This window comes from Rhamphochromis longiceps, linkage group LG20 (genome assembly GCF_057381845.1).
Source record: "Rhamphochromis longiceps isolate RC_006_pf linkage group LG20, R_longiceps_female_GT1.1, whole genome shotgun sequence".
In the NCBI taxonomy this organism is placed as follows: Eukaryota; Metazoa; Chordata; class Actinopteri; order Cichliformes; family Cichlidae; genus Rhamphochromis; species Rhamphochromis longiceps.
In genome coordinates, this window is record NC_140576.1 from 468,122 (window position 1) to 495,000 (window position 26,879).

At 41.6% G+C, this 26,879-nt stretch overlaps 3 protein-coding genes across 4 annotated transcripts in view; 2 read left to right on the forward strand and 1 right to left on the reverse strand.

Moving 5' to 3' along the window:
- Positions 1 to 797: 797 nt before the first annotated feature.
- Positions 798 to 15,465, forward strand: cttnbp2nlb (CTTNBP2 N-terminal like b). The gene is made up of 5 exons (XM_085393083.1): positions 798 to 954; positions 4,282 to 4,389; positions 11,515 to 11,766; positions 12,034 to 12,141; positions 13,100 to 15,465. Exons 1-5 carry the CDS (start codon positions 949 to 951, stop codon positions 14,384 to 14,386), a joined length of 1,761 nt encoding a protein of 586 aa, XP_085249209.1. The 5' UTR covers positions 798 to 948; the 3' UTR covers positions 14,387 to 15,465.
- A 99-nt stretch (positions 15,466 to 15,564) lies between these two features.
- Positions 15,565 to 20,677, reverse strand: capza1b (capping actin protein of muscle Z-line subunit alpha 1b). The gene is made up of 10 exons (XM_085393084.1): positions 20,486 to 20,677; positions 18,942 to 19,005; positions 18,756 to 18,807; positions 18,515 to 18,578; positions 18,027 to 18,233; positions 17,870 to 17,949; positions 17,572 to 17,650; positions 17,418 to 17,489; positions 17,248 to 17,310; positions 15,565 to 16,991 (listed from the first exon to the last, which is right to left on the reverse strand). Exons 1-10 carry the CDS (start codon positions 20,522 to 20,524, stop codon positions 16,851 to 16,853), a joined length of 861 nt encoding a protein of 286 aa, XP_085249210.1. The 5' UTR covers positions 20,525 to 20,677; the 3' UTR covers positions 15,565 to 16,850.
- A 290-nt stretch (positions 20,678 to 20,967) lies between these two features.
- The window catches only part of LOC146644516 (acylamino-acid-releasing enzyme-like), an 11,204-nt gene continuing 5,292 nt past the window's right edge, over positions 20,968 to 26,879 (forward strand). Inside the window, exons 1-15 of one of the 2 annotated variants that reach the window (XM_085394217.1) lie at positions 20,968 to 21,105; positions 21,584 to 21,713; positions 21,804 to 21,930; positions 22,031 to 22,118; positions 22,322 to 22,397; positions 22,492 to 22,583; positions 22,966 to 23,040; positions 23,154 to 23,291; positions 23,428 to 23,519; positions 23,626 to 23,666; positions 23,846 to 23,967; positions 24,086 to 24,146; positions 24,237 to 24,334; positions 24,508 to 24,559; positions 24,689 to 24,777. In XM_085394217.1, coding sequence (XP_085250343.1) covers positions 21,094 to 21,105; positions 21,584 to 21,713; positions 21,804 to 21,930; positions 22,031 to 22,118; positions 22,322 to 22,397; positions 22,492 to 22,583; positions 22,966 to 23,040; positions 23,154 to 23,291; positions 23,428 to 23,519; positions 23,626 to 23,666; positions 23,846 to 23,967; positions 24,086 to 24,146; positions 24,237 to 24,334; positions 24,508 to 24,559; positions 24,689 to 24,777 — 1,293 coding nt within the window. In that variant the 5' untranslated portion in view covers positions 20,968 to 21,093. Of the gene's footprint in view, positions 21,106 to 21,505; positions 21,714 to 21,803; positions 21,931 to 22,030; positions 22,119 to 22,321; positions 22,398 to 22,491; positions 22,584 to 22,965; positions 23,041 to 23,153; positions 23,292 to 23,427; positions 23,520 to 23,625; positions 23,667 to 23,845; positions 23,968 to 24,085; positions 24,147 to 24,236; positions 24,335 to 24,507; positions 24,560 to 24,688; positions 24,778 to 26,879 lie in introns of those variants that run through there. The other variant, XM_085394216.1, reaches the window with a different exon arrangement.

Here is a 26,879-nt window from a genome sequence, read left to right on the forward strand (position 1 = left end):
TTTTGGCTCTTACTTTTTTAAAAAGAGTAGGTTCACAAAGCCAGCACAGGAACAAAACAAGGACATGTTGGAACAAAGGTTAGAGTGTTCAATGCCGTGACCTCTCTTTGCTAATGTGACTAAACCAGTCCACTGTTCACTGCTTGAAAGACGATCTCCAGTACTTAGGACAGGTTGGTTAACCACAACCCCTCTAAATCAGGCTATAATTTATATAATGCGTCGTCATATAATGGTCCTTGCAAAACCACACGTGACGTGCAGGACTAAACTGTGAACTTGAGATCAAGTCTAAGACGTCTTACAGATCGGGTGCACTGATCAAGTAGGAAAGATGAGGTGCGATGTTGCCATGCGGCCATCAGGAGGGGCTGGAACAAAGCAAGAGGCAGCACGCTGTATTCACCACGAGGCTTACGGTGCTGAGAGTACTTAGTGGAATAATTCGCTCAAAGTTTGCTTTTAAAGGGAGACTATTTCTAAAGCAAACAGCCGAAGCCTTTTAATCATATTGAAATCATTTATTGTGACTTCTATGGCAAAACAAATCTTATTTTCACTCCGTGTGTACGCTTCAAGCATTCACACCATCCATCGGAACTGGTAAATATACAGATTTATTTTGCGATTAGACCAAATCTTTCAGAATTTAACGCACAGACACGGACTTGCCATAAATCTAACGTTGGACGTCCGAAACAAAGAGGTTTATCCCGGACACCCATGACCGCATATATCCCCGCCCTCCACCGATCAACCCACCAACCATTGGTTGAGCTGTTGCACTACGCCTTTGTGATTGGCTGACTGTCTCGTCACTGAAGGTCTGTTGTTCACGCTCGCACCAGAGCAGCAGCTCCAGTGACAGTGGAGTGCTTTGATTCATGCTGTTGTGGAGTCCCCCGTTTTTGGATTCAAAGAACAGTTAATGCGGCCAGAAAAGAGCGCATGAAGGTATGGAAGAGGTTTTTACCACTTTGCTTTGGCGGGTTGTTAAAGTAAAAACTAAACTGCAAAAGTCCACAGGTGAATCTCTGACACAGTCTGAGATTTGCTTGTACGATAAAGGATTTTGGTATTTCTGATTTTTACAGGGGTTAACTTGGGACCTTGTGCTAAGTCATTACGGGGAAAAACATTTCCACATAAATATAGTAGCCAAAATAAGAGGAATCTGAATAATCGTTCATTTTCAGGCTGTAGGGTGTGAGTGCTTCAGTAGTATTGATTGTACCCTAAATCCCAGCTGTAGCTATTAATAAAAGGTAATTTGATGTTGTTATGAGGTTTATGGCACTTGGATATTGAACTGAATGTTACCAATCCAGAAAATAATGACATCCCCTTGTGTTACACAAAGGCCCGGGACGGCAGGTGGATCCTCTGCTGCTCCTGAGCAACCCCAGCGATCATTTAGAAATGCATGGAGCAGACTGAGCACTCTTTCCCACACAGTGAGCAAAGCAGGGAGGACCCTTCCCGTTTTCTTAGCTAATTTTTAACCTGAGAGAAACCACAGTAGAGAGATTAAAGAGAGAGCATAAACGCTGGGCTATGTGTGAATTCACTCAAGATGACCACAGTAACTGAGGTGTGTACTCTCCCTTTGGCACTTACCACAGACCACATTAGATGCTCTGCTTCTATATTGAATGTCTGGCTTGATATGGATGAGCATAACCTCTAATTTTAACACCATGAATGTATTTGCTTTGGCTTATTACCGGATCAAGCTTTGCTACTCACACAGCCAACCTGCAACAGTTAAAACCATGTCAGCTACAGAGTGGGTTTCAGTAATTTACTCTTGAGTGACGATTCCCATGGTTTGGGTATCCCTGGAATGTGGCAACGATTTTCCATGGAAGCTGATCGAATGACAAATACCCAGTTTTGGCATTACACTGACTGGAAACAGGTCAAACATACAGCAGTACTGACACAAAACTAAAGTACGTGTGTGGTTGAGAAAGAGTGAAACCACTTTCACATTATGACAAGTAAGTAGCCAGTAAATAACTGCTGATTCACACTCTGCTGCTTTGCTGTGAATGTCGGTGAGCCACAGAATGCACTCTGGAATTCTGGAGGGACAGAGAGTGTTGTGGGATCGCTGCTTGAAGAAAGCAAAAGCTTTGAAACTTCGTGGCAGCGAGGAGAAGAGGGTGGGTTTCTTTAAAAAAGAGGAGATGAGAAAAGTTGCTTTGACAAATTAAAGGAAATATCAAAACACCAAATGGTTTAGTAAGTATGAAAATAAAACTCATCACACGATGTGCCATTTGCAGACAGCAGATCTTGACTCAGTTGAACACCTAAAGACAGAGCTGGGCAATTAATGTTCCCAACGGGTCACATGAGAAACGGGGACAGTTGTGGAGGGCCACGACAATAAGCTGAACTCAGTTCTGCTACTCGTAAGATTAGACGATACACTTAGTAGACATAGTGGAAATGGCAGCATTTTATCATTTTTTAATCAACAATATTTCAAAAACAAGTGTGTTTTTTGGAAAGATTTCAGAGATTTTTGACTCATACAAAGTGTTGTTGTTCTTTTGCTTTTAGTTTAATTACTTCATCTGTAGTTTTTCAGTTCTGTTTTGTAGGTTTCTTTAGATCTAAAAATCTAGTCTGCTTTGGGCTTGAACAAGTGCACAGAAGTCAGGCTCAGTGGCTGTGCAGGAAACACGAAGGACAGCTGTATATGCATTTGTTAACCTTAATGAATGAGAATATTTGTTCATGTATGAGGTAGATCCAAAGTGAAACAACATCTAATGAGATCTCTCCTTATGTGTAGAAAGTATTTTTTGAAAGAAGAATAAAAATCCAGCAGTGACACTGACTTAAAGTGCTCGAATGAATCGAAAGTGCAACACACTCAATCAGTGCTCTTTCTCTGATTAAATTAACTATTTAAGTTTTAGCATTAATAAAATAAAATAATTTTTTAGTACTGACATGCAGCATCTGCGGGTGTAATATAAAATGCAAAGAATTCAGTTCTGTCTTCATTTCAGTCAGTTTTTCTTATATCTGCTTCAAAGGTGACATTTTTCTCTGGCAGATTTGGACAACAACCAGTTGAAACACCTGCCAGTTTGTCCCATTTGAGTCCCAGCCAATCAAAGCATTCACACGTGTCACAGACATCACAGCTCTTGCCCCGAGCTTCAACTGAAGCTCCAGATTTCCTGCAATGTCCTTGATCCAGCTTGTTCCTGTCAAATGCAGAGTCCATGAAACACTCTTTGATAAACCACCAGAGAATTACTTATTGTTTTTGCAGTTGTATGGGAAATCGTGGAGCTGGTCTTGATCGCTCCATCCTGGTAAAAACAAAAAAAAGTCCTTGGTTGTTTTTGCAGCTTTGCAGGTTTAGATGTGTGTTCCCCCTCTGCTTTAGTCAAGTTGCATTTATTTGCCTATTTAGTCTCATAATGGTGACTCAAACTGTGATCCTGAAATGCAGCAACCGGCTCTTGCATTGTGTTTCACCAAACAGCTGAAATGGGGCAAACCTCATGATTTATACTTATTTATGTTGGAATTTTAATTTCCCATTGACCTCATGTCAGGTCGATCAGGGACAACCAAATGGCCAGATGTGACCCATGAATGTTAAAGTCTGCCTTTACATATGGGCCCCATGAGGAAGACCATGATCATAATCTCCTTCTTCACACATACCTCATCAAACTCTTGTCACACTGAGCAGTTTCGATGTGATTTAAAGGAGCTGATTTGAAAATGACTTCATCTGCAATTCAAAAGATGAAGTCAACTTTCAGAAAGGTCTGTCTCAGTTTTAAGAATGATGTCAGCTGTGTGAGGTGTGTTATGTCTGGCCCCTGTGACTAAACAGGGCCCTGCTGTGAATCACAGGATGCAGTAGTGTAGGTGTAGCATGGCTAAGGTCTTACAAGCTTAAAAAAAGATGTTTCAGACTATCACATTTGCCTAACAGTCTTGGGATTTGGACTTAATGTGCAGATATGCTAATGACTTCCTGTTTATAACCCGGAGCACAACTCAGCAAGTCCACAGATGGGACCCGAGTCCCTTTGTATATCAGTTCTGTGTCGCTCCCTGAAAAATGAGAATGAGTAGCTACTACTGGGGGCTGATTTACATATAAATCAATTTGTAATACCCAGAAGCAATCTTGTTTCCTAATTTGATTTCATTCTTTTTTCATCTGCTCCTTTAATGAAATAAAACAGTTTTTAGGAACAATGAGAAATCTTGCTTTCACTCACTCACTCTTTCTGTCTTTAGGAGGAGAAGATGAACGTGGAGGCTCTAAGCAGAGCGGAGCTGCTGACTCTCCTCAGTATCTTGGAGGGGGAGCTAGAGGCCCAGGATGTAGTCATACACGCCCTCAGGGTAAGTTGGCAGCTACATCTGATACAACAGATCCCCCCGTGGACTCGTGCTTACTGAAGGAGTTACATGACGGAGCATAATTAACCGTATCATTTCCATCCCAGTATCCCAATGAATAAAACAAAATGTGAGACTATCTTTAGTCCATACACCATTTGACACTAAAATTAACCTGTTTCAGCATCACGCTCCCAATAAGAATGTGAGTGAACTGGGAGGGGATATGTAAACAGGAAGCTGAGGAAAAAGAGCTAGTGAAGACGATGGCACAGCAGCCGTTCTGGGTTCATCAGAGCACCAGTATTATTGCTGGTCAGTCTGGCCTTTGACCAAATTTTCTTTTTAAACTCAAGTCACTTTTCAGTTTTGACTATTGTGTCTCGATTGAGTTCAGACAGACTGCAGTTTATACTGGTGTCTTTTGTGACCACATTAGTTTAAATCTGGGGATTCCCATTGTTGCAAAATGAAAACAGAAGCAGATTACTCTGGTGTGGTATGTTGCCTCAGGTAAATATTTCAAAGCCTTGCAAGAGCTGTTTAGCTTGGGCTAATTAGTTGTACATAACTGTGTTTGGAACACTAAACACAGACTATGAAGATGACTGCAGATTGCATTTTTAGATTGCATACTCTACATAGCATTTAGGCAAAGTTGTGCCAGTCAACACCCAAACATCTTTCAACTTGGGCAACCTGAATCACAAGAGTCCACATTAGAAAAGATTATAAACGTCATTCCAGACAAAACTCCACAACAGCCATGTTTCATCACACGTCTGATTTTAGAGAACCGTTTAGGCTTGGTTTTCTTTTGGATGTTGAGTTTTGTGCAGCTAATTCACTCAAGCTGAGAGAATAGCTTTCTTTTCCAACAACAGTGTTTAGTGTCTGGGCCTGGTCTGATTAGTTCTCTTTGTGCCGCTTTTTATACTCCTGCCACAGCAGCTGTTCTATGCTTAGACCGTGAATGTTTGCCTCATTGTCTGAAATAACAATTAGGCCTACAATGAGAACAAGTAGCAGTGATGTGATATATAGGCTTTGATATTGACATTTATCTAAAAAGCAAATGAGAAGGCAGAATTTCAGTGCCGGGACCTGAAGGAAAGCCATTCTAACCACACCAGCTCATATGCAAGTCAAAGGGCTGCTATGTAGAGCTGAAGCATACAGTGTTTGACCTGAAACTCAGTGCACATGTTCAACCATCCCCTCAGGACAAATGCATAGTCGACTTATTCCTTTTTCCAAATCTTTATTACTCTGTTTTTTCTTCTATCTCTTTTCCTCACAACACAACCACATTACGGGGGGACTTTGATGTTTAACTGTGACCCATGTCCCATCTGCACAACTGACACACACACACACACACACACACACACACACACACACACACACACACACACACACACACACACACACAGGTTTGGTGGTCTCCATGGGGCCTGTCAGAGGCTGCAGTGTTTACTGTGCAGAGGATGTACAGAGTTATAGGCTTAGATCACTGACTTCCTTTGTTCCAGCTGGGGGCCGGTACAGTAGATTGCTGACAGGTCAATGTAAGGGCAGACTGTGTGTTGAAGGGAGTGTCAGGACTTGATAGCAGGCTTCAATTTAGTCTGTCTCTGTGTATCAGTTTGACACCCAGGAAGTCTATTTATACAATTTGTGTTTCACTATCTTGGGTCTTTTGTACCTTCCCACTCTGGTTAACATATCTCAAGCAGTTGCTATAACAATGCTTTTCCTCAATTAGAGCTCTCTTTTCAGTTTGTTTACTAGCACACTGCACTTACCAAAGAAGTCAATGCTTACTTGCATGTGGGGCAGATTGCTCTACCATATTTTCCAGTATTTTCCTACCTCAAACACTCTCTCCTCCCAGCAGCAAGTACCTGGGACTGCAAAACAAACCTGCATCTTTGTAACCCCTCCTTCACCTGAAACCCCTGCAAACCTGGAGCTGCAACAGTTGTTTGCTTACTTAATCACACAATGAGATGGTGTCAACTGTGGGACTTGTCTCTACAGATTCTGGGTTTTAATGTTTCCAGTTCTCATCAGCGAGGACACAGATGAGCAGTTTTACTAGAGGGAACATTCCTCAGAACATGACACCAGAAACAGGTCTTGCATTCCAAGAGGTGTGGCGTATGTTTTGAGTTAACAATTGTCTGCAACTAAAGGGAACTAATGCTATTATTATCTTCTCCCTGTTAAGCGCTGAGCAACTTAAAGTTAGTGTGTTGAAAACATGTACTTTAGAGAAGAAGCTCTACACCTGCTCCTTAAATTGGCAGTGAGGAAGTATAAGGTTGGTCCTTGTAGACTGGTGCATTTCTGTTGAGACAAAGTGGGGAGCAAATGTACGAAACAGACACTGTAACGAAGTCTGTGACGCTGGATTATCTGATAATGGAACTGTTTTTGTTTGTCCAGGCAACAGAGTTTGTGTGGTAATGTTTTTCATATGATGTCATGTCCTGTAATCCTAAAATGCTTTGTCTATTTTTATAGGCTGATGTGATTTCCCGACTCCATAAACAATAAGGGTGGGCAAGACTTTATTGTTCAGATAAGAGTGTGTACTGCCCGATTTGGACAAGTTCTTAAGATTGGCAGGGTAAACATTATAAAAAAGGGCCACTAACCACACAGAAGTTTCCCTTAAAAGGAAGCCTAATAGAGTATTGTAGTGTACACTCGGTCAGTAACCAACAGCTGGGAGATTGTAAGAGGACAGCTCATTGACTTAAAGTGTGTAAAAGAGAAGGTGGGTCCACTTAAATATCATTTAAACAGCATCTGGAAACACAAACCATGTCACACACAGAATTGATAGAAACAAGTAGTTGAATATGAGGCAATGTTTTCCTAAGGATGCCTTTTTATGGCTGCTTCTGTTACACCTTAACTAGATTTCAAAATAAAGGTTTATATCTAACAACACCCTTCATTTTATTTAGATTTACCACACAGCCTGGCACTAGTAATAATAATACAACTTTTTTAAAAAGCCACATAGGAGATCTGGCACAGAGTTTCCTTGTTCCACTAATGAAATGCCTTTTTGAAAGCAATGCCTGACCAAAGGGTGAGAACACCCACTTCCATGTTGCATCAGTAACTGCTGATGATAACATTTGCTGCAGTTAAACATTACTTAGAAAGTTTCATTTGGTGTCGTCCCACTTATCTTAGCACCACCTGTGATTAATATGTACCTGGGAGGTGTCTCGAGCACACCTTAGCTTACATTTCATAAAGCAAACACCTAAAATCTCATAATCCCATTTTTCTTTCTCTCGCTCCCTCTGTCTGTCTCTCTCTCTCTCTTGAGTAGAAGAAGAAATAAAAGTAATGAATAAAAAAGTGAGTACTATCATTGAATTACACTTGACTTACAAGTCAATTTGTAGTTTTAATAACTGTTATAAACTTAAAGAGACATGATGTCTCACCACATGCCTACATTGTCGAGACACCGTTTGAGGGGGCCGCTGTGCTGCAGGGCATTATTTATCTGCATCATCTGGAAAAGCTAATCAGCGTAAACCTAATACACTGTTTTTAACTCTGATTTTTAATTATTAAATCTTTCTTATTTGCTGGTTGTCTGTTTTAGCTGTGTGTGCAACCAAATTTTGTTTATATTCTTATTGCTGGCTTTGCACATAATGGCAATAAATAATAACCCATTTAGGCTGAGACATTTTTAAATTGCCTCTATTTTTTTCTGTTGCCATGTAGGTCTACAATTTCAGTCAGTTTGGAGTGATGGAAAGGTGTAAAGGAGAATTTATAAGAAACTAAAGCAACAGAAGTAATAAAAGAAGCATTGAAGCACCTTTTCATAGTATGTAGAGAGTTCGCCTGCTCCTATTATGGCTACTATTTAGTCTCCCAGTTAAAATAATACCTTAGCAAATCTCTGCTTCAGTTTGGCTGTTTCTCACATTTCTGCTAAAACCTCTGTAAGCTAACTGCTTAGCAACATTAGCTAATTAGCTTTTTACTTGTAAGAATACTAATGACACTGCTGGCTCAAGTTAATGTGTGGCTATTAGTTGTGTATGTGTTAGCTATAAAAAATATATGTGTTATATATGTTCATACATCATGTGTTTGTATGTGAGCTTGCTGTATTTTTCTGCAACCTACTTTGAGTAGGATGTGTACGGGCTCTCCTAAGAAATTACTCCATACTCTTGCTTCTGTTAAGCTGTGGTTTTTTTATGGTGTCATTAGTGGTTAGCTAGCTAGTAGTTAGCTCCCGGCTGTCATACCAAACTCACTGAAGATGCACACTATTGAGCAGATATGTTATGTATAACCATTTTAATGGAAGTTTTCACTCTCATAACTGCTGCTTGAAGAAAAGAAAAAACAACCACTTGATTCCATTTAACTTGTATACAAAGTGTCAGTTAAATCAGATAATCAGTGCACATTTTGACTTTGTCTGTGCTACTTGCTGAGCTAATTGAGTACCAAATTCAAATTGAAAAGTATCCTGCATATTTTTTCCCATGACTTCCTATAAAGACATTTGTTGTCTGTAGTTGTGTAGAGCTATGTAGCAGAGAGGCTTTGCTTGTTGTGCCCTGTCATAAAGGAAAGTGCAGTCTGTCATTACGATCAGAACTGTCCCGGCAAAAAAACACGAGAGGCCAGACCTTAGGCCAGCTCTGCTACAAACACACACTGAGCCCAGCCCTTAATGGTCTGTTTAAACAGCTATTTAACTCAGGAAGCTGCAGTTTTCTCTCCAGTTTTACTCTAATGACCAACAGAAAAATAACAAAAGTTCACAACCACAGTTCAGGATATACATAATGGCTAACACAAAACTTTATAGTCATAGAAAAAGGGAAACTGAGATACGGATATACAGTCGTATTGGTTCTCAGACACTGAAGGCTGCAGGGTCAGACTTGGGAACAATGCATGGGACTGAAAGCACTGAGACAGTGTCTTTGTGCAAGTTCTGTAATCTCTTCACTGAGGGTCACATTCTTTGTATAGCCAGAGAGAAAGCCTCAAATACAGCCTTCCTACTGAAGCCCTGAGGGTGTGTGTGTGTTGTAATGGTATTTTTTGTTTTGTGAGAGCATGTGAGAAAAAGAGCCTGACAGAGAGGAGGAAGTAAAGAGATGCATTTTCTAACAAGTGATGATGAACTTACAGAGGAATGCAGTGGCATGCATGTTTGGGCATGGGAACGAGGAGAAGGCACTCAGCTGGGGTGTCTGATGAGAATAGTAGGGGGAGATGGAGACTTGTGTCCCCAAGACCCGTGGAGTAAACTCTGAAGCATGTTCTCACATCATTAGGACTGCCTGCGGACCCTGAGTGCCTCCAGAACTCAAACATACTAAACATACTAAACATACTATCTGCTATGTAGTCAATGAGACCTCCTAATTTTTTCCCCTGAACAGGTGTGCTGTCACTTTTTATTCACTTGTTTTTAGTTTACATATAATTGAACCACTTTAATAGCGTCGGGTTTGTGTGTGTGTGTGTGTGTGTGTCTGAGTTTATGGTACAAACATTCACCGCTGCATCCCTGGGGAGGCGTTAACATCTGCCCCTGGTGGGGGGACTGGATAGCCGTTCCTCACCTCTTTGTGTTTGGTTTGAGGGGGATGACCATCTGCTTGGTCTCACGCTGACGATAACATCACTCAGCGCAGATTTCCTGCAATCACACAAACACACGCTTCCGGATCTATGTCCAGTCATAATGATATCCTTTTTTGGTTCGGTGCCACAGTGTGGAAAAGAGGCTTCATCCTATCAAACCCATATACTGTCATACATAAGAAACACTGGTTTCTGCTGAGTCAAGTCTGAACTTGTACTCACATATTAATGTGCATGCATGTTCGGGACATAACAGTCCCGGAAAAAACAAAATACATCTTCAATGTTTCCATAGAAGTTAAGAGAACAAATTGCAGTCAGGTCCTGTTAATTAAATCAACTTAATTAAATGATCTCCAGCAAGCGTGCACACCTCTGTTAAAGGAGAGGGTTGGGGCAGTTTGCTGGTATTCACTTGTGTTTGAACACAGTTCCAAGGAGGAAAGACTTCGTGCTGCTGCCTGTCAATCTAGGGGGGAAATCACCCCAAAGTCAGGCTGTGGAACGCTCAGAGAAATGTAAAAGAGACACAGATCTTATACTGCTAACTGTTAGAGTTAATGATAGTACAATTAGAAAAAGATTGGACTAGTGTGACTTTCTGGAAGGGTTGCCAAAAGCCTGTTTTCTCTATAAAGAACGTGGCTACATGGCTTGGGTTTGCAAAGTTGTGTCTAAACAAACTAGACTCCTGGAACAGTGTCCTTTGTACAGACCAAAGTGGAGATGTTTGGCTATAATGTAAAGCACCACATTTTGGATAAGACAAAACACGGCATATCAGGGCAAACGCCTCCTACCAAATGTCAGTCACAGAGATATAGAGATAATAATTAGTGCTTGTTTTGCAGCCATGAGACCTGAACACCTTACAGTCTTTGATTATGAACTTAGTATTCTAGAGTCACTTGTGAGGCCGTCTGTCCGACTGCTGAAGCTTAGCTGAAACTGGGTCATGCAGTAGGACCATAATCATAATGACAGTAGAAAATCTTCAACAGAATGTCTAAAAAAGAAAATAATCCAGGTGCTCCAGTGGCCCAGTCAAAGTCCAGCCTGGTTAAAATGCTGTTGCAGGACTTTAAGACAGGCGTCCATAAACTAATGCCAAATTTTAAAGAAAAGAGAACCAAAGAGAGACTGATTTAGTCACACAGAAAACAAACTTCAAGGTATTTTGATAAAGGTGTTTCTACACTTTGTGTTGTGTACTTAGTTTTTCAGAGGACTACATAGAGTCCTGTGAAAACTTCCTTTTTCACATGACTGTAGACTGTAGTAGATTTTTTCTCTCTCTTGTTGCCTGCTGTGCTACACAAAAATGTGTGTTCAATATTTGATATTTGTTCAAGCTGATTTTCAGCATCTCTTGGAAAGCACAACCGTATTCATATGTGTGAATAGAACAGAATGGATTTCTTGTCATTGTATATGCAACAAAATAACAGGTTAATGTTTGTGTATATCTGATAGGCTCAGCACAGAGATGCTTTTGTCCAAGAGCGCTACGGACAGTATGACCTCAGCGATCCATTCCTGGCCCTGCAGCGGGACAACGAAGCCATGGAGTGCCATAACACAGCCGCCGAACCTCACACGCATCTGCAGGGAAGGGCAGTGGGGCCAAATCCTCTGGCTGTGCTTAAACTGGTCATGGCTCACTGCAAGAGGATGCAGGAGAGGATGATGGGACAGTTAGCTGCTGCTGAAAACAGACACAGAAGGGTAAGGGGCAATGCACATTCAGATAGTCACCAGTCTTCAGATCAGCTTTTCTACACAGCCATTATCACACATGGGCTAACACAAGTGCAAGTTTGCTTTGTGTGTGGACATGCATGTGTATTTGTTTCAGCTACTGATTTGGCTTATAGTAGTGAGGCAGACCGAGAGGGGATGTGGAGCTTCTCCACCCCAAAGCTCTGGTCTGTGAGGATATGTGTGGGAGACTCACAACTTTAGTGTTTTTCCCTTTGGCTGTATGTTTGATAGATGATAGCAGACTTGGAGGAGGAGAAACGACGACACGTCCAGGAATCTGCACTCCATGCTGATTTCACCTTCATGCTGCAGACAGAAAGAGATAAACTACTGCATCAGGTGAGACTGGAATGTAAAGGATAGGCGAAACAATAAGTGTGTCTATATGTATGTTTGTCTTTGTGAGATAAAATGTTAACGTCTTATAGAAATTGTTCCTCTCTTGCTGACAGATGAGCACATCTGGTCAACCTGCTTCCCTTTCCCTCACCTCTCCCTGTCTGCACAGTGTCCTTTTTCGCTCTTGTGGTGGTGATTTAAAACCCAGCAGCAGGGAAGCATCAGTGAAACTCCACTGTGTAACTCAGTAGGGTGGAGAGGGCTTGTCCGGTTAAAAGTATAGACACACACACAGGCACAGAAATGTTCCATGGGAAACAGATGAGGAAGAGACTATTGTTTAGCTGACTAGTTGCCATGGGGCTTTATGGTCTCAGGAAGCCTGAGATAATGGATGTTCACGTCTAATGCAAGGTCAGCCGGCGAGCACGCACACTGAGAGCACACAATCGGCTACTACATAGACTTCACACGAGGACCTTATGTAAGAAAGGCTTCCTGAGCGTCTCTCAGTCTTCCTTAGGCCTTCCTGCCTCATACCAAATACACACACCATTATATTTTCTCACCTCTCACTTCCTTCTAATACTCATCAAAGCTCTTTAGAAGCCCAGAAATCTTCAAAAGATTTCACAGTAAATGCTCATTTCCAAAGAACATAGCTTTTTAAATGAGACGATATCATTATTATCTCAGTGTCACTTGAGTTAATGTCATAAAAGTCATTGACATATAAAACAGCTCTAAAATAGACAGCAGTGTTTGAAACAGAAAAACACGATTGCTGCCAGCTTGGTTATAGTGAATAGACTTTTCAGAAAATGTGTATTTTTAAAGAAAACAGTATCTGCTCCACTGTTGGATCTACTGTGACACAGCAGTGCTCTTGTGCCTCCTTGTGGCCACATGTGGCAGAGCAACTATGACTTTATTTGTGTCTCTCTCATTCCCTTTCTAGCTGGAAGTGGAGCATGCAACGGTGCAGAGATTAGAGAAGGACAAAGCCCAAGTAGTGAGCAAGGTGGAGGAGTCTCTGTGCCAGCAGCAGCAGCTCTCCTCAACTCTGACTCTGGAGCTCCAGAAAGCCAGCAGCCAGGCTCAGGAGGAAGCCCAGAAAGTCTCACAACTTCAAGTATTGCTGCAAGAGGAGACCAGTGCCCTGGAGAAGCTCCGGGCTGTTCTTGAAAATGAGAAGAGCAAGGCAGCCAAGCTTCAGGCCAAATCTGAGAAACAGATGGCTGAGTTTGACAGAGAACGTGAGCACTTGAAAGTCAGACTGGGTAAAGAGGAGGAACGGAGTAAGGAGCTTGAGAGACAGGTGGAGGACCTGAAAAGGAGGTTGGCTGAACTTGAAGGATCTAAAGAAGAGGCAAAGGCAGCTGTGGTGGAGGAGAAAGAGTCAATACCCAAAAGGATGGCAGATTCCACTTCTGTTCAGACTGAGCTGGATGGAAAGATAACCGTCACGCCTAAATCCACCTCACTGTCAAAAGTCAACGGCCATCATGGTCAAAAAGAGACAGAACTGACACAGGAGGGGAGAGGGGCAGATAATGGTGGGGTAGTAGAAAATGGGGGAGGATCACTTTTGCATTCCCCTCACCCTCATCCTGCCTCTCCCTCAAGCACAGCCTCCTCTTCCCTCTCCTCTTCCCCCATTTCCTCTCCTGTTCTGGCAAAGCGTTTGGGCAGTCCTGGTTTCCATCAGTCCTCCTACCAGGCTGGAGTCAATCAGCGGTTCCAGGCTGCCAGGCACAAGTTCCAGAGTCAGGCGGAGCTGGATCAGCAGCAGCATGGCGGCCCACTTTCCCCGAGGGACCTCTCCCCCACCACCTCCTCCATTCCTCCCCCACCAGAGCACACCACAGCTAAGCAGCTGGCCCGCAACACTGTCACTCAGGTGCTGTCCCGCTTTACCAATCAGCAGGCTGGAGTCAAGCTGGCTCCAATCAGCAGCTCTCCATTTGGTACAGACTACCGCAATCTAGCAGCATCTCCCCCGGGAGGAAGGTCGCCTTCAGGGCCTCTATCTCCAGGCATCCGCTCCCCCATCATTCCACGTTCAGAGAGGGCATACCCTCCCCCAACTCCTCCCAAGAAGCCGGGCATGAGTCCAACTCCAGGCTCTCCCAGTCACTCTGCTCGAACCAGCCTCTTTCCAGAGCTGACGGGGAACTGTGGGCACAGTAGCAGTGGCCAGGAGGGGGCTAAGGAGTCTGACCTGGTTTTATCTTCAAGTGGTTAATAGAAAGATCACACTAACCAACAACTGCTAAACAATTCAGGGATATGTCGGCGGTTTTGTAGTATCCATCTTAAGTAGCAAAACTACTTAATAGCACTCCAAATCAGAAGTCTAGACAACTGAAGCTGTGCTGGTTCAGTCAGATCCAGATTTTGCTGCACCCCTACCTCCATGAAACAGTTGGAAAGTAGAACTATTTGAAATGAACTACAGTACATGGATTATTTTAGATGCACTTCTGTTTTTTGTCACTTGGCTGTCTTTCTTTCTTTCTTTCTTTCTTCACGTAGAACTATTGTGAGTTTGTGTAATAATTGAAAATGTGCTATTTTAGACACTATATTAAAAGTATTCAAAAACAATTTACAATTTAAAGAAAGCACCTGTTGATTTTTTTTAAAGAAATTATTATAGTTTTTGTCATTGTTTAACAAACCTTTTCTTTCGTCATGAGCAGAAGCTGCTCATTGTTTTACAATTAAAAAAACACCAGTCACACAATGTTAAAAAAATAGACTGTGTAGGGCTCAAATGTGTAAATGTAAGCAAACGTGTAGCTTTCACTGTGTTTTTGAAATGTTTTCCTGATGACTTCTTATGCAGATTCTAGAGATTCTCAGTTAAAAACTTTATTTAACTCTGTAAAAGAAAAAGTTCTGTATGAACAAACATCACCTGCATGTACTGTTTTTATGCTACACTTAACCATGAAAACACTTGAGTATTATGAAAAGGGAGACCGCACTTTGCACTACTTTACTGTATGTCTATGATTTTTAGTGACATCTGCTTCACAGGGAGGACTGTGTCATTATGTGATAAATTGTAGTTATACTGTCAGTAAGCGTGGACACTAAAGCTTCCAATCATGCCACTGTAATCTTTCTATTGTATTATTTCCTGTGACTTACTGTATGATCCTTGGCTTTAAAACCATTGATTCCTTCCAAGCAAATATTTTAGCCATTCTATTTGAATCTGTAGGCATACACTGCTGTCAGTGACCCTCACCTGTGTAAAGGATGACATGAAACCCTGCAACATTTTGTGCTTTTCCAATAAACTGTCCATGTCTTGAACGCCTAGAGTGTCTTTTAAAACAATGTCCGTTGTTTAAATCTTGATTGGAGTGCCATCTAACTTTTTGTATCAGGAGCAGAGAACGAAATAAAACTCTGTCACGTTCAATCTCTTTATTTGAACAGAATGGGGCAGTACAGTATTGACGTTCACTGATCGGCACACAGTTTTGTATTGTAAGGTTTAGATACAGCACATAATATAGCTAACAAGTAACTGATCTGGAGTCTGCCTAATCAGAAGTGATGCAAAACAGTATATGATGTGGCCTTACAGAAGTCATTTACAGTAAGATCGTGCCTCATGTGGCAGCTGCTCTGTCCACTTGGCGCCGGCCACTACACAAACAGTTTGTTGCAGTTAACAGAGCGATTTTCGAAGACTCCCAACAAAAACTTGTGTATTAAAATAGATATTTGCATACGTGGATGGGAAGATGGAGAGCTTTACCATAGGAAAGAGATTTTGGCAAATAAATCTTGGTTAATGTGAGTATATAAGTTTTCCTCTATACAAAGGAAAAGCTGTACAGCAATGAGGGTGTTGCCAAAGTAAGAACAGAATGTATTGCAGATGCAGCGTCATAGAAGTTGCTCTAATTTCAGTCGTCATAGCTTGCATGGGTGGAGAGACCATCAGTGGATCACAACAGAAAACAACATTCCCTTGGCTGTAACACATACTGACAACCACATAGGTGCAGGAACAGAGCTATGCTAAGGATTGTGCCATTTTTAAATGTTTGCAACAGGAATAAATATGCTTCAGTTTTGTTTGCAGTGTGTAACTAAGCCCCATGTCCCTTCAAAAAGACTGCCAGCTTGGTATTGGACAGTCACGGCAGATAATGGCTACTCAATATTTTGATTTTACTCATGTACTCGAGTTCTAATTCATCGCACCACAATGACACAAAATCTCTTAAAAACAAACCCTGATAGGTGATGGTGTGCTTGATTTCTCTCATGAGCTGCTTTGTGCATCTGGGTTCCTTCTGTGTGTGCTGAGAACTGTAATAGTTCTACATCAGTTTTACTAAGAATAAGAATATACACACACAACTTCTCATACTAGCTTCTAAGAAGGTCTGTGATCCTTAGATGGCTGAGGAAATTTACTTAATGCTGCAGTCCTGAGCACAGCCCTGTCCAAACATACAACCATTTTCTCTAAACCATGATTATTTCCATAATTGAACATTCCTGCAAACAGACAGACATCTGTGCCTAACAGTCCAGACACCTTTAGTTATATTTTTTTTGTGTTTTCTTTTTTTCCTTGCCCCATATCGATATAGTTTTGCTTTGGTTAGTCCTTGCGCAGGTACAGGTGGGTTGTGGGCCAGCAGGAGCATGCATCTCCCTGGTCAGTCCCCGGCCTTGCTTTAAGCATTCTGCATCTCCTTGCCAATCTTGTAACTTAGAATCTTATTCCAATCAATCTTTGTGCGTGTGACAGGCAGCTGACGACGCAGGGCCTTAAAGGTCGTATCAGACATGGTCTGGTAGTTCTCACTGATAGCAGTCTGAGGGAGCAAAAGCAGAAGGGAAACAAACATCAGTTGTGTTTACATTATTGTATTTTGCACAACTCTGTTGCTTGTGAAGCTCGCACACAAGAATTTCACTCACATGTGCTGTACCAATGTACCTGCACATGTGATGTGACAATAAAAGTGATTTGATTTGATGTTTTTCCTTTTTTAAAAATTCAAAATGTTACAGGTAACACTTATTTTTAAGGCAGTACATAAACCATGTAGTCAGCAAAAGCTAGCTCACCTGGTAGTCATTTTCTGCATTCTCAATAATGTCAACAAATTCCTTAGCTGTCTGGATCTCATTCTGTCAAAAAAAAAGTGAGAGACATCTTTTGTCTTCACACAAAGCTGTCACAGTCAGACGACTACAGCGCACATTGTTGACACACACAGACTAATATTTGTACTTACAGTCACTGGTATGGAGTCTTCTACCTCCTTGTGGCTAACCAGTTGCACATTCCCATCTTCATAATAGTGCACCTGCAATTTAAAAAAAAGTTCATTATCAAACCAATATTTTGCAACAATATTTCTCCTTATTTATGACAATGTGTACACTGACCTGGATTTTCAATACTCCTACCACCTGAGCAGTGGACTGACCAATGGTAAGCTTCCACTCTGACCTGCAGCGACCATTCCTTTGTCAGGGAAAATAAAAGAAGACTTGTGTTACAAACAGGATCATCAGGAAGCGAAAAGCACTGAATAAGTACCTAATATTCCCCCTTTACCCAGAAGACTATATTTCTAAGCATTTCTGTGACAGAGCCACATTATGAAAAATAAAATATTCTATTATATTTAGATATATTCACATATGCATTTTTTATCTGCTGTTTTCAGGATGTACACTATACCAAAAGTTTTTGGGTTGAAACTGATGTCCTTCAATGCAGGCTATGATCGTTTGCTGACCATCAACTGTTTTCCCATATACCTGCAACACATAGATGTTATGGGTAAACAGCAGGCAATGTTGTCTATAATGACCATATTGTTTTAAATGCACCTTACCGTACAGACTCCAGTAGGGTAGTGCTCTTTGACATAGGCACTAAGGGCAGTATCACAGGCATCTCTCCAACTTCTCAGGGCTGTCTCTCCTTCGTATGGCTGCACGTCGCTCACTTCTTTTCTTAGGTGGTCGAAACGGAACGATAAACAGTTGCGAGGATCGAGGAAATGTCCCTGACCCAAGTCACCATGCTCTGTGATCAGGACCTTAAATGAAGGAATAAGAAAGAGTGAATAACGCTGTTGCACGTATTTGCTCACCTAAAATGAAAACGACTGCACTTGAACCAAGATTTTCTTAGTTGCCTGGTTTTATATTTAGGGCTCATCAGAAAATTGTTTTAGGGCTGGAAATAAATGCACATCACACAGAAGTACTCAGATCTTTCTCATGATCAACTGATGAATCAAAACGTGATCAACTAACGCTTCAGGGAAGCCCAAAAAATGATCGATTGAAATGAATGATTTCAAAAGTCCCAACATACCGGCTCATCATATCCCTCTAACTTGGCAGGTGTAAATTGATCCATGTTGTACTGGGCAAAGGAGCTGGAGGAAGAAAATCGGCAGAAAAACAAAGTATATATTAATAATATGGCATCAAATGCATTTCAAAAAAGTGCCTTAAAGATATAAGGAATGACAAACATCTCTGAAATGAAAAATTTCCCATATGGAAACTTTTGTAACCCATTTCCTGAATATGCGTAACTAAGCAGCACTTACTGTGAAGCCCCCTCCCTAAGAAGATTGTCATTGCTGAGGAGAAGCCGCACATCTACAAAGAGTAAAATAAACCAACGTTTGGATAGATCTCTCAAGAGACAGAAAGTTATTCTTATTGTTCGAAGCAAAGTATAATACATAAGTCAGTAATATTATCAAAGACATCTTTCTACATCTGCTTCTTACCATTGAAGACTTCATTGAACTCTCCAGGGGGGGCATGTGTCACAAAGTTGGCGGCTATGCGGACCTGCAGACAAAAATTTAATGCCACCAATTAATTCAGCCATCAAAGTAATGAGGGCTTTTTCTGACTCAGACTGGGCCTTTGCAAGGTCCGTATACATGGTAATTCACATTACAGCATGTGATGTGGAATAGGCAATAAGCTTGTTGTATTTTTTAAGCAAAACAAAACATGATTTTCTCTCATTTATTGCCATTTTATAGACAAAAATATCTTATGTTTGAGTAAATGAAAACCTATTTTACACAGTTTAAAAAATATATAATAACATTTTATTTCATGGGAAAGGTAGGAGGGGATTTCTGCTGAGGTCTACTGGTTCACTGCAATCCCACATTTTCCTGTCATTACCCACTGGATCTTTAATCTCTCACCTCCCTGGTACAAAGTCTGTAATATCGGAACGACTGCCAAACCCAGACTTGTCAATGTCTGATTAGCCTGGCGTCTGTAACCCCCATGTTATACTCATTCTGGCATTTATTAGACACGTTTGAAGGCAAATATTCTGTACAGTGACTTGGTTTCAATCTGTGGGGTAATTCCTAACATTCTTGTAGCTTTTGCCATTTTGGCTCAAGTAACCACATTTTAACAAATTTAACATTCCAATTAACAACCGGTTTTGTTACTGATTTTGAATTAGGTTGCTAGCTTTTCTTGTGAAAAAGTCAGTGTAACTTTAAAGCTCCCATGTCTTTTGCAACAGTCGAGACTTTAACCTAGCAGAGAGCAAGTTTTACTAAATAAAGGACAGACTGTCATTTGAAGTGGACACTGAATTTAAACACTGCTTGTCAGTTCCTCGTAAGCAAAATGTCATCTCGCCCTTTGTTTTCCTACCTGAATGGCAACAGATTGATGTTATCAGAAGAATGTTGTCGCCACTTTGTCTTCCTGTTCAGATGCCTTACCCTACAGCAGTTACCCTTTCCCAAAGAACGACAATGCTGAAATGCATGCCTCTAACTGGCGTTGCGAATAGTGACACCGTCAGGCTTCATCTTAACTCTAGGCACCTGAATCCTGATCTTAAGTCATGTGATGCAAACATAAGTATTTGAGCTGCAACTGAATCTGTTTGACCCAGAAATCGAAGGCAAAGTAATGGTAGCTGCTAATGTTAGCGAACGCTATAGGAGGAACACACAGCCCTCTCTGTGATTATCACTGGCATGGACATTGTCACACTAGTTGGAAACTAGTCGTGATACTTTTATTTTAATTTAATTTTTATTCTAAACATTTTTTCAGCACCAAAATGGTTAAACCCTCAATGAATGGATGTTTGCTTCTGTAGCTGCTAGCCAACTAACTAGCGTTGGCTAGTTAGCTCACGGTAGCTTAAAACAGAAGTTTATAATTTCTACATCAGAACAAAAACTACCATTCTCTTTCCAAATTTCACATAAATATATAACAGGTGAGCCCATTTATAAATGAGAAAAATGTTGCTGAGCAAAGAATTAAAGAGTCTCCAAACCTTCTCTTCATCTGACAGCGGCTCCTCAAAATCAGCCATCTTGGCTCTTTGTGACCCCACCTACCACAGCTGACTGACAAGACCAGAGCAGTAGCTGTCATGCACACAGGGATTAAATAAAAATACTACTCATAAAGTTATGTAATCACCTATTTTCCCCATATACGTTTCTCTCTTATCATATACAATTAGATAGTTAAGATATTTAATTTAACACTATGTAAAGTAGTGTAAAAGTAGTTTTAACAGTGCAAGTGGGCATCTAAAAAGTTCCTTACTTGCTGTGTGCTGCTTCCTGTTAAGTATCACAATAGCAATTGTTTTACAAAATAAAAGTATATGCTTAACACCTCTGTTTAGTGAACAGCGTTCTAAGTTGTCGGCAACACATTTTAGAGTGCTTTTATTCGTTTAAAATTAATATGTATTCATTAACTTAATAACGATGCTTTGATTCATTCAGAAACTGTTTATCAAGTATTTTATTTGATAAGGGGCAGCAGGAAGCGGTAACGGGTACTTTATGGCTCGCTTTGTAGTGGCGCTTTCATTCTTTGTGTTGCTAACTGGTTGATATTTACAGACTAGCGACACACACCGTTGCTATTATGGAGTCGCAGGTATGATTTAAGTGGAACTGACGGCTGACGTTGATCATGTGTGGATTTTGTGTTCAAAAATCTGTTACTAAATAGGTGCAAATGTGTTGCGGGCGGTAATTACGCTGTCACGATTTTTTTGTAATAACTGACTAACGTTAGCCAGCTTCCGAGTCAAGCTAGCAGTCGGACAGTGATTCAGTTGTTTTCTTCTGCAGGAAGTTCCTGGTCATGTGGATACTGTTAAATCGGACAAATGCTACTCGAAGCAAACAAACTGTTTTAATTGGTTTCTTTGTCGAAGGCATGGGTGTTGCTTTATTTTGACATATGTTTAACATCTGGTTTCCTTTTTTTTAGCGGTAAATAGTGAGTGATAGCCTACAAACTTTACCCTGATGGTTAGCCTCGTAGCAACAAGATGAACAGGGCATTGTTAGCTGTTGGACAGCTTCTGTCACTGAGACGTAATGTGAGTTTTTCTGCTGTGTGCTGTCAGGTGGTAACCAGTGCGAAGGAAATTGCCAAGCTCTATAAAGAGCTCAGCCTCTATCCATCTTTGACCAGAGCAGATGTGGGACCCGTAATCACTTCTCAGTATGGAGGCAAATACAGCAACATTTACACAGGTACACCTAATGTGCTGCACGTAACACGGTCAGATTTGCATGTAATGATGCACGTTAATTATATTTTTATGTGGTTATTTTCTTCTGCAGAATGGAACCAGCGGGATCTGGAGAGGAATGAGACTGTTAAGTTTTGCAGGCAGTACATTGTATTTCACGATGACAAGTCAGTGGTCTACTCTGGAGCCTCGGGAAACTGCACTGAGATCAAAGGAGAGTATGTATCACTTTCATATTTGATCTATTGTTTGGCTACAAATACTGTCATACTTTCTGAGCAGATACAACAATATATTCTCATTTGTGTCTCCTGTCAGGGTGCTAAGTAAGGATTCTCCTTCTGGTGAAATGAAGGCAGTTGTCAGAGAATGCACGGTTCAAGGGAAAGATAAACAGTTTCTGGAGGTGTGTGTCTGGCTCAGTGTCAGCACTGAGTTTCACACCTGCTCTTTATTTGTCTTTGTTCCACTTTAGCATTTTATTTCTCCTACTGTGTTAGTCTCTTATTTTCCATGGCAACACCATGGGAAACTGTGTGTTAGCTTACATTAGAAAAAATCGGACTTTAACTTGAATGTTCTTCTACTTACCTGCTTGTGGCCTTTCAGATCTGGAGTAAAAACATTAAGGTGAAGAGCATAGATCTGACAGCCTTAAAGAAGCATGGCAAAGTTTATGAAGATGGTAAGTCATCTTGTTGTAAAATCTTTGGTGCTTGTTGTTTTTCCTAAATATCTTAAATTTAAACTTTTGTGTGTGGGTTATTTTTCATCCTTAGACCAGTTTGGCTGCTTGGTTTGGTCTCACTCTGAGACCCACCTCTTATATGTGGCAGAAAGAAAAAGACCAACAGCAGAATCTTTCTTCCAGGTCTGTTTGTATTAAAACAAATTAAAAAGCATGAAATATATGTTGGATTCTGGAAAAATAAAAAAAATGAACTAATGACTTTGACATATTTGCACTCACACCAAAGAGATGAAAGTACTCTCAAAAGTCGTTGAATGTCATTGAAAGAAAGCTTACTTTTCAGTCATAAACAATATTGTAAACTTATTAAAAGATATGTCTTTTTCCTTGCTATTCAAAAGCAAAATCCCATAACAATACTGATTGTTATGCAGTTGCAGTGGAGTGTGTTTACTGTCTCCTCTCTAGAGAGTTAATTCACTGTATAATTGAATGTGAAACAACAGAAATGACTAGTAGTTAATAAGTATTAACCATTCTATGTTCCATATTCTCCTTATAGACTGAGTCTCCAGAGTTGTCTTCTATTGGAGATGAGGACGAGACCTTGAGAACTGAGAAAAAGGAGGCTGTAAAAGTGAATGGAGCTAATATTCCCGAAACTGAAAATATTTTCACAGTTCAAAGGTTTAATTCTGGTCTTAAGTTCTTTTCCTCGTTAGTTTAAATTTTCCCATCTTCTTCCTGCAGGGGGAGCAGTTTGTCTTCCATGAGGACTGGGGAGAGACTTTGGTTAGTAAGAGCTGTCCTGTGCTTTGTGTTTTGGACATCGAGGGAAGCAATGTTTCTGTGTTGGAAGGAGTGCCTGAAGATATCTCACCAGGGCAGGTTAGTGCAATAGTTTTTTTTCTTTTTTCCATTTGGTGTATGCTTTTCTTTAATGTTTACACTCTTCAAGTATCCTCATAATATTTTGTTCTTTCTCTCTTTTACTCTTGGTATCACACTGTTTCTGTATTTGCAGGCATTTTGGGCTCCAGGTGACACAGGTGTGGTTTTTGTAGGCTGGTGGCATGAGCCTTTCAGACTTGGCCTCAAGTACTGCCCCAACAGGAGGTGATGACAGTTTACAACGATCAAGTCAGACTGCACAGCTGATCAGTCATAAATACCCTCATAAGCTAATACTGTAAGTCGTTTATGTTTCATTTTTCTCTGTCAGGTCATCTTTGTTCTACGTGGATCTTACTGGTGGGAAATGTGGTGAGTGGATTTGTGTTATTTCTATCATTCAGACCTATTTTATGAACACAAGTTAAGTTGAAGTTATCATATCCAGTTAAGTAGAAATGCAGTTCCACTTATGTTTAATCTATTGTGTTATGGACCCAGCTGTAAAAGGTTGTTCATGTACATATGTATGTGTTTGTTGTGCCCATCAGAGCAGCTTTCATCAGGCACCAGCGCAGTGTGCTCTCCCAGGCTTAGCCCGGACCAGTGTCGAATTGTCTACCTAGAGTGTTCTGTCTATGGACCACACATGCAGTGCAACAGGCTGTGTATGGTAAAACTGAATCTGGCCTTTTTTCAACCAAATGTGCTAACTTTCCCTTCTTATGAAATTAGCTTTCCTTAAATTTCTGTTCATTGGCTTAGCTCTTGCTTTTCTCTTTTAATACTAGTATGACTGGTATACTAAGAAGACCTCGGTGGTGGTGGATGTCGTGAAGCGACCTGGAGAGGGTAGGGAATACATAGTGGTCACCATTTTTTTTTCTGTATATAAAACTGCATATATTTATATTAAAAAATGATTAATGTTTGGCTGTGCAGATGGCTTTACCGGTATCTACAGTTGTCAGTTGTCCCCTCAGTGCTGGTCAGCTGATAGTCAGCGTGTTATTATTTCTTGCCCTCAGCGCAGCCTCAAGGTAAAGTTACTGTCTGGGAAATTTCTTGATATTGTGAGGGGAAAAAATACACATTAAGGGTTAATATCACCTTTTTCATATATATTTCAGTTATTTAACAGTTTGCAAATAATGAGAATTTTTCGTTTGTATGCAAAAAAAATGTTATTGTCATATGTTTTTGCTCTTTTTAGGATCTCTTGATGGTGGATATAAGCACAGGGAGCATCACCTCTCTGACTGCAAGTGAGTCACGAGATATACTTAGGGTTTTTAAGTATTTGGTTAGTTAGTTAATAATAACCTATATTGTTCTAGAACCACTTCAGTGTGTGTTTTAAGCTGTTTCTAATGGTGATCATTGTTTGCCTTTAGAGTCTGAGGTTGGTAACTGGTGTCTGCTGAACATAGAGAGAGATCTGATGGTGGTGAACTGCTCTTCTCCCAACAGCCCTCCAAATCTGGTAGGATCAGCATTTTATAACACACACACACACACACATATGTGTGTATATATATATATATATATATATATATATATATATATATATATATATATATATATATATATATATATATATAAAAACACCCAGCACGCCCCTGCGGGCGGTTTATCCTTCAAGCTCGGGTCCTCTACCAGAGGCCTGGGAGCTTGAGGGTCCTGCGCAGTATCTTAGCTGTTCCCAGGACTGCGCTCTTCTGGACAGAGATCTCCGATGTTATTCCCGGGATCTGCTGGAGCCACTCGCCTAGCTTGGGAGTCACCGCACCTAGTGCTCCGATTACCACGGGGACCACCGTTACCTTCACCCTCCACATCCTCTCGAGCTCTTCTCTGAGCCCTTGGTATTTCTCCAGCTTCTCGTGTTCCTTCTTCCTGATATTGCTGTCATTCGGAACCGCTACATCGATCACTACGGCCGTCTTCTTCTGTTTGTCTACCACCACTATGTCCGGTTGGTTAGCCACCACCATTTTGTCCGTCTGTATCTGGAAGTCCCACAGGATCTTAGCTCGGTCATTCTCCACCACCCTTGGGGGCATCTCCCATTTTGACCTCGGGACTTCTAGGTTATACTCGGCACAGATGTTCCTGTACACTATGCCGGCCACTTGGTTATGGCGTTCCATGTATGCCTTGCCTGCTAGCATCTTGCACCCTGCTGTTATGTGCTGGATTGTCTCTGGGGCATCTTTACACAGCCTGCACCTGGGGTCTTGCCTGGTGTGATAGACCCCAGCCTCTATGGATCTTGTACTCAGAGCTTGTTCTTGTGCTGCCATGATTAGTGCCTCTGTGCTGTCTTTCAGTCCAGCTTTGTCCAGCCACTGGTAGGATTTCTGGATATCAGCCACCTCCTCTATCTGCCGGTGGTACATACCGTGCAGGGGCCTGTCCTTCCATGATGGTTCCTCGTCTCCCTCCTCTTTCTTGGGTTTCTGCTGCCTGAGGTATTCACTGAGCACTCGGTCAGTTGGGGCCATCTTCCCAATGTATTCTTGGATGTTCCTTGTCTCATCCTGGACTGTGGTGCTGACACTCACCAGTCCCCGGCCCCCTTCCTTCCGCTTAGCGTACAGCCTCAGGGTGCTGGACTTGGGGTGAAACCCTCCATGCATGGTCAGGAGCTTTCTTGTCTTTATGTCAGTGGCTTCTATCTCCTCCTTTGGCCAGCCTATTACCCCAGCAGGGTACCTGATCACGGGCAGGGCGTATGTGTTGATGGCCCGGATCTTGTTCTTACCATTCAGCTGACTCCTCAGGACTTGCCTGACCCTCTGCAGGTACTTGGTGGTTGCAGCCTTTCTAGCGGCCTCTTCATGGTTCCCATTTGCCTGCGGGATCCCCAGGTACTTGTAACTGTCCTCTATGTCTGCAATGTTGCCTTCTGGTAGTTCAATCCCCTCAGTTCTGACTACCTTCCCTCTCTTTGTTACCATCCGACTACACTTCTCCAGTCCGAACGACATTCCAATGTCATTGCTGTATAGCCTGGTAGTGTGGATCAGTGAATCGATGTCTCGTTCACTCTTGGCATACAGCTTGATGTCATCCATGTACAGGAGGTGGCTGACAACTGCTCCGTTCCGTAGTCGGTATCCGTAGCCAGTCTTGTTAATGATCTCACTGAGGGGGTTCAGGCCTATGCAGAACAGCAGTGGGGACAGAGCATCTCCTTGGTAGATCCCGCACTTGATGGTAACTTGTGCTATGGGCTTGGAGTTGGCCTCTAGTGTTGTACGCCACATCCCCATTGAGTTCCCGATGAAGGCTCTTAGGGTCCCATTGATCTTGTACAATTCTAGGCATTCCAGTATCCAGCTGTGGGGCATTGAGTCATAGGCCTTCTTGTAATCAATCCAGGCAGTGCACAGGTTGGTCAGTCTGGTCTTGCAGTCTCGGCTGATTGTTCTGTCTACCAGTAGCTGGTGTTTTGCACCTCTGGTATTCTTGCCAATTCCTTTCTGTGTCCCGCTCATGTATTGACCCATGTGCCTGTTCATCTTAGCCGATATGATGCCTGACAGGAGCTTCCATGTAGTACTGAGGCAGGTTATTGGTCGG